Below are 13,601 nucleotides of genomic sequence, written 5' to 3'. Positions count from 1 at the left end.
AGGTTGGACGGGGCTTTGAGCAACCTGGTCTAGTGGAAAGTGTCCCTACCCGTGGCAGGGCGGTTAGAACTAGCTAACCTTTAAAGTCCCTTCCAACACAAAACATTCTGTGATTCTATAATTCCATGATTCTATGTTTATTTAGCTTGAGAAGGGCTAGCCAACTTAAAAATCCAATCCAGAATCACCCCAATGATACAAATATTCTGAAGGAAGAGTTAGACCCTAATCAAGACAAAATGATGCAGAAATTAGTATTTACCAACAGTTTGAACAAGGTAAGAACAAGTGTTAATCCAGTTCTGGAAAACATTCACAAAGAGGTAAAAAATGCAGAAAAGGCTTGAGAGAGTAATGTAAAAAACAGTAAGAAAGACCATGTCAAAGAGCTAAGCAGGGAGTGCACTGTACAGATCTGAGCAAAAAGGACAAACAGCTCTAGTGTGACATATAATATAGTAAACTCATTGATATTGCAAGTTCTGGGATTGTTTTAATACATTGAAAGGCATTCTGGATTATATATAGGTGGCCACTGAAAGTATCCTGAATTTAAATTACTTTTGAAAGTGCAGAGGAATTGGCAGATGTTAACCTACCTGGGTACCTGGGGCAGATGTGGGTTACAGAATGAATGCTGACTGTGCTGCAAGGAACTCGAACCCAAGGACTTCCTTCTCTTTTGAAATTGGTGATCTGAAGAGGACTGTGCAGCACTACTTTCATTTAGGACTTGGGATTGTTTCACACACTCTTCATTGAGCCAGCAGCGAGCTTCCAGCTGCGCTAGGTTTTGCTTGGCTTCCAATAACTTCTGCTTCTTGACTATCCTTTCCAGCTGGAATTTGACCTTTTTCCGTCTGATGTTTCTTTCTGCCTTCTTTAAGGAGTATCTTCGCAAGAGCTCCAGCTGCACCAGTCTCTTCTTGTTCTGCTGTAGCAGGGAAGGGCAGATCTCCAGCCCAATGGTACTCTGTACCTCAGCCTCTGCATACAGCGCAGACTCTGTCTGCACTGCAAACTCCCTCTGTTGTTGCTGAAGGGCAGCCAGTCGTTTATTCTCATTTATAAGCCACTGCTGGTCTGTAAACAAAATAATGATTGAAAGAAAATAAAAATCATAAGAAAAACACTGTTCATTACTACCTTGTTTCTTAATTTAATCAGCCTTGAGAGCTCATCTGAGAACAGAATTTCTATGGATGTAAAGCAGAATCTTGACAAACCATTTAGAGAAAAATGCATCATTGTTGCACTTTACTGATATTGGTGGCAAGTTCAGTAAGCCTGAGGGCTAGACCTCTCTACGCCCCAGCTGGGATGTGCCTTGTTTGCAGGGACAGCTGCCAGCTACCAGTCCTGGGGATGGGCATGCAACCTTTCAGGTGGGTTGAAGACAAGGCTACCAGGAACCCACTGTGTAGGTACCTGCCGGACAGTTCTGCCAGCCTCTCCAAACCCATCAGACTGAAACTTCCCAAACATCACAAATCCTGTGTGACACCTGGCCGAGGTACAGGAACAACCACAAATTTACTATCTGTTGCAACTACAGCTGCTCCAACAAGCACTTGCTAAAACAGCCTGATGGGAACCCACGTATATTGTATACGAGCACTTTAGCATGTAATGCACTTGAAATAAATCAAATACTCCCATGGCAAGGACACAGGTGAAGCCAACACAACTTTTAGCTATCAGGACGAATGTAATTCAAAAAGGACAAGCTCATACCACCAGTCAACGCCTATTTTTCATAAAATCACCACTCCACAAAGAGAGTTAGCATCTCGTTTTTGTTAATGTCCCCCATATTTCATAAATGCTAAATATACTCATAAACCAACCAATTAACCTAATTTGATAATAAAATCTGTTACCTCTGCTTACACTCTTAGTCTTCTCTAAATATTCTGAACTTGATCTTTGCAATCAATGGGGAGGCAGCAGAGAACACAGAGCACCAGGTTGATTTGTTTTCAACCCTGGATGGCAGACTACTTTATTCTATGTAGGGGATGCACTTAGACGTTTTTCAGAGTGCACTGGCTTCAATCTGAGCTATGATGAACTGTAACAATCAAAAGAAGGATTACTGAGATCATCACTACCAGATTGTGTCTGATGGCTTGGATATGTTCTCTTAATGAAGCAGTTTGTTCATTTTTATGCTGCTATAAAAATACACATATTCAGCTGCACAAAGCAAACAAAAAATATCCTTAGCTGAAAAAGCAATGTAAAAATCACAGGCAACATTCCTTGACAAGTAGAGCATTTCTCAAAGGACCAAAGCTTTTCAAAGCACTTCTGTTTTACTAGCAGCAACAATTTTTTGGCTGGGCTTACCTTCCATCTGCAGTCCTCTACCAAATAAGCAACCTTTCGTTGCATTTTCAGGGGGTTAGGAATTAAGAGGTATTTAAGTCTGATGTCATGAACGAGGTCTATCCACAGCTCTGCACAGCTGAGCTGCAAGAGAGGAATTTCGGGCTGTGGAAGTTTCCCTAATGTAAGAAATCATTAGTGCACAGGCATTGTCAGCATCACTTGCTTGGTGACTATTGATCTTGTAAAACATCCTTCATTAGTGATCCCTACCACAATGAGTCTCCTGTTCTGCTTATGTTGGCAGCTCTGCACATAGCACATGCACAGAAATAGGAATTGTAACTCTATGGTTACTCTACAGATAAAAGGGAAGCATTCTGGTAATTATTTTAGTTAACTTAATAACATTTTTACCTTTCACATACAAAGCTTTTTTCTCAACTCTATTTCCAGATCTGTCCTCTTCAGCACGTTTCTAGCAAGCAGAATATTTGGCAGATAAGAGTTTCCCTGCAACAGAGCTGCAAGCTCTAAGATGCTAATTAATCTCTGCTCACAAACTTGCCTCTGTCAGGAGCTGAGACACTGAGGGTGCAGAAAAGGTGGAAAACTTTGATGGGTTGCCAAGTGAAGAACTGTATTTGGCTGGCAAAAACTATCTGCCTGGCTAAGCTTTATGTGAACACAGCAAAACCAGCAGAACTAGATGGAGGCAAAGAACAAGTCTATGGAGTCTTGAAATAAAGATATTTTGGGGGACCTCTCCTGGTTCTCTGTACTATCTACGTATCCTAAGTCCATTTCTGCTAAGTCTCATCACCACAATTTCCTTTTAATATCTTCATTGTGGCTGACATAATTAAAAGATAGAAGACTGCATAAGTTTGGGTCTGAGAAGCTTCCAAACATTCACAGAAGTTTTCTTCTTCCAGGAACCAACAGCAGGTTTTGCCAAGTGGGAATGGTGCCTTTGTAATAGGCATACTTTGCTTATCAAGAAACCTGGAGCAAATAATTCATGAGAAGACAAACTAGAGAACACTGTAACAGCCCAATTTCAGTGGTCAAAATGTCTCAAGGTTAAAAATGTTCCCAAATCAGACTATAAACTTGTTAAGGGGCAGCCCAACCCTACCCAGACATCTTACTGAGTATGTCTGCCTGCACGTAAGGCAGCACCTCTGGAGGCCATCAGCCACTGACACTAAAGAATACCTCTCCAAATACGCTGTGGCTCCATGTTCTGACATAGCTATTTGCCATTCAAAATCTGATCGCTGATCTAGCCTTTAGTACCCTTGCGTAACACTGTAGAACTTCCTAGAAATAACTCCTATTTGAATCAAAGCATGCCCCTCTTTTTTTTAATTCCATTTTGGTTTAAAACAAATTCAGCAGTGGAGAATGAAATACCACTGATTAATCATCTTTAGGGTAAATAAACCCCACACATTATTTTTAATCTTAATTTGTCGCACTTCGGTTTCTACCACAGGCTATCTTCATACTATAAAAGTGCAGGGGTGTGTGGAAATATTGACTACATAAAAGCCAGTGAAACTCTTTTCTCCTTAATTGGGGCTGGGATTTTATCTCTGAACTTCAGTGTCCCACCTACTTCTCAGATGTGTTTCCTTTGTCTTCATTATTTAAAACTCACATAGCAATCACAGAAAATTCAGTTTGAGCTGTGGTCTTATGCCATTGCCCCATTTTTCCTAATGAGTGAAATTCATTAAAAGCACATGGAAAATGGTCTATATTGTTACAGGTGACATCATCAATGAAATGCGTAAAGAGAGTACCTCAGCCGACACAAGTTGCTGTCTTAGAAGTGCTGTTTGGTTCGTATCATATCCTGTTAGAACAGTTTCCCCTGAAAGCTTATGGTAGGAACTACCACAGTCATCTCAGTTTCATTCTCCCAGAACAACTCATTGGATGAAGTACAGGTATATCACAAGAAAAACTTAAAACACACCAGCAGACTCGGTCTACACTGCAACATGGCAGAATTGCACTACAGATACGAGCAGAGCAAAGCTGCAGGGAGGCAGGACAGATTGCAGCTTGGGAGACAGAGGCTCAGTGCCACAGGGGAGTAGCATGCTGGTGCCGCCCCTCCCAGCTGGTGCACTGCAAAGGAGGCCCTTTAGTCCTGGTAATCAAAGCTTTGTAACTGTTCTCAAGGGAAAGGCAATTATAAGAGAAAACTAGTAATAAGTCATAGCAAAAGTTCCACCCGTAATATAAAGCATAACCAGGACAAGAACATCAAGAGTATGAAAGAATGCAATAATGGAAGGGAAGTGAGAGAGGGGAAGAGGCAGGTACCCACTTTCTTGGATCTGCTGGTTGATTAGTGCTTGGTCATTTTCTAGTTCCCACTCTGCTTTGATCTGTCCTCTCAGGATCTGCTGCTTTAAATCTTCAACATAGAGCTGCTGCTGCTGAATTTGTTTTCTGTGGAAAGCTTCCTGGTCTCTCAGTTTCTGCTTGTACTCTTCATGCACAGCATCTATTTCTCTGCTGTTAGAAATGCTGACAGTGAATTTAAACCAGAAACAAATACCAAACATTTGTGATAAAACAAGTCATCTTCCTAAAGAAAAACAACATTCAAGGTACTGTTTTGTTCAATAAGGGTGCATTATGGCAAAAATTCATGATGGTAAAGTAGCTGTGTATATGCCTGTCACCGCAGGCTACAATCCTGTAAGTATCATAAATGCCAGCAAACATGAAAGCTCTCATGGTGAAGCAAAAAATTCCATCACCAGAAAGATAATAACAAAAACAATCTTAAAAATATTGTCACACTTCATTTTGCTGTGGATCTTCCAAAAATGAAATTCAGGAGCGAGGTTGTTTATACGTTATAAAATTTTATAACCACTATATAGGATATTTGTCATCTACGTACTTTAAAGTGCTTTACAGAAATGATAAGCATTCTTCTCTGTTTTCAGATCAAAAATCTCCAACATAGAAAGGGTTACAGGCATTGTTGAGATTACACTGACAGTCCCTGGCAGTACCAAGGAAAGAACTCGATCACGCAATTCTCTTCTGGATGCAACAACTACATTAGGTTACTCCTTCTACATTTGGAGCAGAATTGTGACCAGAAAAGTGACTAACCTGTGAAAAACTGCCTTACAGTTCCCTCCAAGATGTTTGGTTCCTAACTGTGTGCCAAAATTTTACACACACACACAGAGTAATAATCAAAATAGTATCTATTAGCATGATCCACAATAATATTCAAATTACATTAACCCTCTGAAAGGAATATATATTCGACCTGTCCACACATTATCATCAGAAATTTTTAACATTAAAGTTATTATATAAGGGTGATCTATGAACTTTGACTGACTTTTTTGTTTCTAAACACCACATTATTATGTGTAACCTCAGAAAATTAAACTTTTAAGTCTTGGAAAAAAAATTTAATATATTTTACTAATGAAGTAAATGATATATTTATTATAGTTTTAAAGAGAGAAAAGTTATTAAAACTCTGAAGAATCCCTGAAGGTCAAAAGAAAATAAAAATACAATTTCAAAGGGAATGCTTTGGAAGCATTGTGTTGTTTGTAAAATCATTATCAGTACAAGGTCACCTGTATGAAAAGAGCATTTGGCTGTTGCTACATGGGAATTAATGTGACACCTCTATTTAGAACTGTAGGCATGTGTTCAAAGCAACCATTTCTACAGCAACAACCTTGATTCTGTGTGCTAGATTAGCAGACAAAACGGATAAAACAATTAAGCAGCCAAAGCCTACAAATCTTCTATAGTACCTTTACATGGAACATACATTTCACTTTCTCAAGAAGCAGTGGGAAAGCCTCACTACATAAAAGCCTTAAGATTCTCAATAATTTACAACATTACTGTGACACTTTTGCTCACCTGAGGAAAAGAGAATTCAGATGGGTTTTAATGTGTATGTAAATGTAACATGGTGAGAATAACTGAAAAGGAACATCTTCGGTTTAATTGTCTGACATGGTGCAAACAGTCAGAGTACAAACTCTGCTACTGTCATCTGCTAAATATCTGTTTGGGACCCACAGGAACAAATAAGAATAGGCAGCTCCAAGATCTATTTGTCCTTGACTTGACTACAAAGATGCCAACAATCTGTGATTTGTAATTTTTTTCCTCTCAGATAAACTTTAATTGATCCCCAGGAAATAGGAGTGGGATGCCTCATTTCTCATTCAGCTGAAGTATGTTTGAGTTGACACTTCACTGCAGCACTGAAACACTCCTGTGACCATTACAAATCTCCAGCTGTTCGGGTATTTGTAATGCCACCAACGACTGGGGGACAAACTCAGAGGTTAAAACCAGACCGGTTAACTAAAGAAGAATCCCTTTTCAAACACAGTATTAAATCTGGAGGATCTCATTTAGGAATAGCTCCCAGGGTTTTAATGGTAGCTCTGAGGGAGGTCTTCCCTGAATGTGGCTTCCAGGTTATCTTCCGTATTTTCCAAGGAAAATGTAATGGAACAGCCATATAATCTGAAGGTTAAAGTACCGATCTGAGACAAAACGTTTCTGATTTTAGAGCAGTTATATCACCTCTGTGCTTTCACATACTTACACTGCAAGGTCTTCAGGGTGAGGACTGCCTCTGGATGCCTATGCACTAGACCTAACAGAGCTTTGATGTCACCTGAAGCCTCTTCTTGCCGATACCTTAAAACTAATAAACCTTAATAGCAATTGTAAATGTTAAGTCTCTGTGCATACTCTGATGATGGGGTAGTGTTTAACCTGTTTTGCTAACAAACATATAAAAGCTCTGATTCCTATGGTGGTATGAAAGCTGAAAAATGTGAGTCTATATTTGTTACTGGACAATTGCATGGCCTCGGGCAAGTCACTTAGTCCGAGACACGTGTGAAAGAAGCAAAGTATGTTCATCCAAGAGGAGCGATGAGGATCCATTAACATTATCAAATATCAGAAAGTATCAGAAGAGCTGAATTCTATCAATTTAACATTATCACCATTCTGTATGAGACTTAGGAAACCGAGGAAATCATTGCTAATAAGGCTGAAAAGTGGAGCATGATAGTAAAACAGTAGACAGAGAATTCTTGTTCTGCAACTGTTGACTAAAACTAGATAAAATTTCTCTTTCAAAATGTCTCATATTCTTCCTAACCATGACTTTCAGCTCTCAGCCATCATTTCCATAAAATTGACCTATCAGAGTTCAAACTGTTTACAAATTGAAACCCAGCATTTAAGTTATGAAACAGCTCAGTGTTGCATTTCAATCCAAAGACCTCACAATGCTTGCAGAGGTAGTTAGGTAACATCTTTTTACAGCTGGGAAAGAGGGTCACAAGCTCTTCCCATACTTTCCAACAATGCTGAACCTTCCCCCCTATGTATTATAAAGTATCAGAGAATAAGCAATGCAAACAATGCACATGGAAGTGTGTTGTTTGCTGTTCTCAGCAGCGCTAGCGTATTCCCTTATGTGTGTGGTAATGGCTTTTTGCTGAACTAACACTAAACTGTAAGATCCTTTCCAACAGGCATGTGCATTTGCACACAGAGCAGAACACGATGCAGGCCAAACTGATGTTATTAATCACAGCTCCATACTATGACTACACCCCAAAAAGGCAGAGTACAGAGACATACCCATACTTCACTTTAAGTCTGGGGGAAAAGAAACGCAGCATAGCAATCATTGCAGCATTATTACTGCTTTTGTTCTGGTGATGTAGCTAGTTGGTACAATTCTCTTTCTCTAAGGTTAAAGTTTCTGTAATGAAATACTGTAGTTGAGTATATATATGAATTGCAGTTCTGCTGCTATTTCAGTGCCTCTTTCCTTCATCTCCTAATTTTTAATAGTACAAAACAAAAAGCAGGCAGAGATGTAAAGACAGGTCTGAATATGGAGACTGAACATTAAACATCTTTTTATGAAGTTGCTTCTTAAAGATGGTTTTCTCAAGCGGAATAAAAAGATAATGAACATTCATGCAGAGCCACTTACATAATACAGGTATGCCAGAAAATGTTTTTCCTCTGGCTGTGAGACTACTGACTGAGAGCCCAAAATGACTGGCTGGTTTGGGTTTGGGATACAGATCTGTCTCTCATAGAAACTGCTGAAACCAAGAACATGAGGTAAGAACGCTCCCTTTCTACCTTCGAACATGCTATGTCATGTCAACACACTCTTGCTGGTTTGTGGAAATAGCGTGATAAACTAAAATAAAAAATGAGGTGACAATGGCCCAAAAAAAAAGAATAACAGATAGACACACACACTTCATAGCTAAATCAGCTAATAGACAATTTAAAGAACAATCAGTTTGTGTAATACATGTTTGAATGATTAAACTAAAAACAAATATCAATCCATTTAACATAAGAATTTAGTCATATTCTGTAATAGGTAAATGAGATCACTCTTTCTTTCATCTACAACATCTTAAATCAGATGTACTGTTAAATTTAGACTTGAAATATAGGAATACTGTGAAATACAGCAATCAAGCACAGACCAATTTCTGCTATTGCCTGCATTCCTGCCTTCCTACCTAAGCAATCTACACTGAGTATAGTTCTGGCAGGAAATAATATAACCTCAGGACGAACGTAAGACAAACAGCTTCATTTCTGTAGGTATCAAGACATACATAAAATCTTGGTTTCATGGGACAGTCATACAGCATATAAAAAAAAGCAACCCTGCACAGAATTTCCTAAAAGCATGCAGATTTCTAGGTGTACCAAATGCAGCAAGAAGTGTCAACAGTTACCCCTCCTGAAAATTAAACCTTTAAAAACAGCAAGTAAAATTACAACAGAAAGACACCAACCTTAAACTAATCACAAATTACTGAGAAAATTTTCATATTATACCAATGCTGCCGGATTGTTTTTCCATCTCATTTTTCTCTCCACAAAGTTTGCATGATGCATGCTAAATGAACCATCTGTAAATCCACATTTTTTCCAGCCTGTTTTGTCGTCAGCTCTCCGGGATCCTATTGTGCAATTCTCCTCCCCTCTTCCCCAAACACTTCTACTGCTGATGCAGAGGCTGGCGGCTGCTACAGCATAATGCAGTTTTCAGTAACTATGGCAGCAATAGCTCCGTGGTGAGGCTGAATGCCTTCTGCAACAAAATCTCAAGGCTCAAATAGAGAAACTCAAGTGAAAATAACCACTGTTGCTAAAAGCTGAAATTTGCCAGTTTTCCCAGAGAAAACATCAGTCAAGTTAGCATCCCCATCCTTGTCTGTCTAGTGTTCAAGTCCCATTTTTCTTTCACAAATTATTTTTTCCAGGGGAAGAAGAGTTAATAATAAAGCAGAAAAAAGGATGTTGGCAAGGCATTTTGCACCCTTGCAAATCCCAGCACTGAGAGCAATCCCAAGCCAGGGTTACAAGCCTATCCACTGATATACATCCACCCCTGCTCCATCCTCCCTCTCCACCCGTGTCCAATCCAGGGCCCTTCCTGCAGGACCTCAGAGCATCACACAGCAGCAGGCACCACGCAGCTCCACAGGATCCTACATCTGCTTCTGCCTAGCACAGAGGCTCAAACATCTCCCTTCTCCTCCCTAAAGCAAAGGGAAGAGCAATGAAGGAGATACGAAGACCCTGTATTATCACCTCCTCCATCCTGAAGCAATGTCACTCACACAATTCAGAGCAAAAGCTGGGGTGTGGAGGGCAGGAGGTAGGAACCAGAAATCAGCCAAAACAGCCAGCAGAGTCAGGAACCTTTAGAAATAAGGGACCTTCAGAAGTATACACAGACTAAACCCTTTCACAGAAATTACTATCAGGTGAAGTATCATTTGGATTTCCAGTTAGCTGGTTTGCTGACAGAAAAAGCACACCTGTGCATTTTTTGTTGTTGTTGTCAGGTTGGGGTTTTTTTTTTAGCCTTTCCATGCAAAACCTCATTTTTTTTCTTTGCCTAAACCCCCAGAACAACAGTAAGGCAATGACTTATTTAAGGCAACCCTTTAAATACACTTCTAAAACAGACCTCTTTTTGGCAAGGAGTCACAGGCACAAGACAGTCACACACTCCAGTAAAGGTCACCGCTGCCTTGCTAAATTCCAGTTGAGCTGGAACTACAATCTATCACAGGTTTTCCCCTTACAATTTCAGTTATATATAGAATCAGTTAGCTCTCCTGCTAACCCACTATATGCGATTCTGCTGTAAATTGTTGAGTTGCTGTAACTGACACAGTGCGTTTCTCTGAAATGAAACATGTGATGGATCTTTTAAGAGATGCAAAAGATTTCTTTAACTTGTATTTGCAGAGCACTTCAAAATTCTCAAATGAAAGTAAGAACTCAGTATTATTTTTACAAATATTAGTTGGACCTGTTAATTTTACCACCATTAGAATAGTAATTATGTTGTGCTCTCCAGCATCAGATGCCATATCTGTGGGCACTGTTTCCCTTCCAGTTTAGTAGAATTTCACACATTCTTGTAAGATGATTTTTTTTTTTCTGGTTTAACAATGTTGGTATTTTTCAGGGACGAGAACTTAAACATGTTTCAAGCAGCTAAAATTAATTCAGTGTACTGCCATAGCACTGGACTCTTAATGGAACAACTCCCGTTTTTTTTTTTTCAAACCAGCAAGAGAACAAGATCAGGGTTTATATTTATATGCAGTATAGTATTAATGCAATGACAGAAGCAAGAACTTCATTATCTACTTATTTGTGGTGATGCCAGTCACATGCCTTCTGTGTGTTTGCTGGCTGACAATAAATATCAAAAGTTTGAAGTGCTGGGGCTCTTCTGAGAAGGGTGTATGAGCAAGCATCTAAGTGTGAGTATAATGAATCACACTCCTTTTCAAGGAAAGTTTCATGCCTAAAGTTTTAATATTTGGGTGCAAAGGTAGAAATTTGTTTTCTCTCTCATTTCTCAAAACATTTTAACACACAATTAGAGGTTGAACTGGTAATTCAACTCATGAAAAGCAGATGAGAAAAATATCATCATACTGACAGCATGGGAGATAAGACTGTAAGTAATCATTACCATAATATATATGTTCACAAAGTACCATCAGTTCCTGATTAAAGAGTACTTAAACCCATGGAAGCCCAACAATTTCTGAATTATTTTTGTGTGCAGCTGCTGTGCTTCGTTGCATGAATGAACCATGTTCTACGCTAGGGACTTCTTTCTTGGACTCTTCCATAAAGCCATTTTCTTCTCGCCAGAAGAGAACCCAGTTTGTCCAAGGAACATTCAATATACCTACTACAATATTTTCAATTTTCAAGTACCTACTACTGATATAAAATTTAATCTATTTTAGGGTTCTTATATGTTGTAAATTGGTGGCAGCTTCAGGATAAATGCCACTCTAGTCATGGCTTTAAAACACAGGTTACACAAGCAACAAAGGTGCAAATCATTTGCACAAGATCGAGTATGAAAAAAAACCATGGTTGCAGACACTTGCCTGTAACTCAGCTGCATGTAGAGATTTTTGTTTCAATATGATAAAAATCAAATTAAAGCTTGAAGCCTAGTTTGCAGCTCTTCTGGAGGAAGTCAGTATAGCACAGAAAAGTGACAAAGTTAGAGGGCCAAAAAATTCAGCATGATTTAGACACATTAATATTCTTACCTTAGTTCAGGAGAACATTTGTTTTCTTTACAGTTTCTACATTTCTGACTGTAAAAATAAAAATATGAAATCATAAAAATGTTCAAAAAGAAGGGAAGAAAGCTTCACTAAAGTCTATTATACACAGAGATGTTATTGTAATTTTCAGTAGAGGAAGACTCTAAAATGCAGCTTGCTAGCAGCTGGGAGAGCATCAAGAACTATCAAGTGTGAGGGGGGAGAGAGAGGGAGAGACAGACACACACACACACAGAGCTTGCCCTGTTCTTATATTTTCCTCTAAGTATCTCTTTCTGACAGAGACAAGACCCTGTACTAGGTGGACTTTTTACTGGTGAGCAAATAAGCACTCCCTGTAGTCCACTTAGTCCTGTATTACTGTTTGCAAAGTACCTCAGAAACACCTTTTAGTACTTGACACTGACTTTTCTTCACGAAAGCTGGACATTTGAGAGACCACATATATCTCATTTTATTCTCATATTACAGATCTTTTGCTAGATGTCTCAATCATAACCCCCTCCATAAGCAAAACTACTTGTCTGGACAGAAGCACAGGCTTGCTGGTTACTGTAAGGGAAGGCTGAGTGGATCAATTCAATTTACCTTTGCCAAAAAACTATTCAAGAAGAAAGACAGACCACTGGGTTATATAAGGTGAAAGTCATAGTTTATAGCTTATTCCTGTAAGAGATGGACATTCAGAAAAATCAAGCAAATGCAATACCATAATGCTTTTAATTTTCACTGAAGTAACCATTTGAAACACTCTAGCTAAGTACAAGGGTGATGTTAAACAATGTAATATGCATAGTCCTGTCCAAGTGATTTAAAAATAAATAAATAAATATCTCAATCAACAGAAACAAACCTGCTATCTGAACGTGGTCTGATAAAAATCAGAAATGTTCTTCAGTTTTGTCAGGTCAAAAAGGGGAAAACCTGGTGCAATTCTGTGCTAAACTGTTCACGATGCTTTGGGATTTCTGCAGGTTTTTCTAGGACCATCAACAAATTTCTGTGACAAAAGCCCCATGTCTGATGTTTATACCCATGTAAAGAGAAACTTTTGAAGGTCATTAGACAAACCCTTATTTTTAAATTCTTTGTAATTTTTCTAAAGAAAGTAACAACAGTGACGTGTAAAATGTACCCCAGTAAAGAAACAAAATTAAATACCATTTTGTATAGAAAGGTATCACTGCAGCAAATGAAAGCAAATGCAGAGATTAGATACATTAGAGAGAACACAAAGAAACACACTGTCCAAGGTGAAAAGCAAGCCACTTGACCGGAAGTATGAAGAGATGTTCAAAACAGAGATAACATTTTATGCCCATAAAGACAAGATACTTCCTCTAGAAAGAGATAAGATTCCCTGTATGTTACCACACCAAAAACACTCTAAGCAAGAAGCAGAACTATCAACAGATATGAATGAGAACATGGCTGTTTCTTGCCTTTAACAGGTCAATTGAATGTGCCAGGCTGAGAGGAATTAAAAAAATACAGAGAACTCAATTACATTTAATTTTATTCTGTAATATTCTGTTTTTAATGTTATGCACTGAAACACAGGAGATACCTCAATTCATA

At 38.8% G+C, this 13,601-nt stretch overlaps 1 protein-coding gene across 1 annotated transcript in view; it reads right to left on the bottom strand.

Moving 5' to 3' along the window:
• Positions 1-13,601, bottom strand: part of STARD9 (StAR related lipid transfer domain containing 9) — a 100,347-nt gene that overhangs the window by 22,316 nt on the left and 64,430 nt on the right. The window contains exons 21-23 of the mRNA XM_074864963.1: positions 12,006-12,053; positions 4,670-4,860; positions 600-1,083 (exon numbers count right to left, since the gene is read on the bottom strand). Coding sequence (XP_074721064.1) covers positions 600-1,083; positions 4,670-4,860; positions 12,006-12,053 — 723 coding nt within the window. The remainder of the gene's footprint in view (positions 1-599; positions 1,084-4,669; positions 4,861-12,005; positions 12,054-13,601) is intronic.

The sequence above is a fragment of the Strix uralensis genome, chromosome 4 (genome assembly GCF_047716275.1).
Source record: "Strix uralensis isolate ZFMK-TIS-50842 chromosome 4, bStrUra1, whole genome shotgun sequence".
Classification (NCBI taxonomy): Eukaryota; Metazoa; Chordata; class Aves; order Strigiformes; family Strigidae; genus Strix; species Strix uralensis.
Note: the sequence above shows the minus strand (reverse complement) of the source record. Positions and strands in the feature narration are given on the sequence as shown.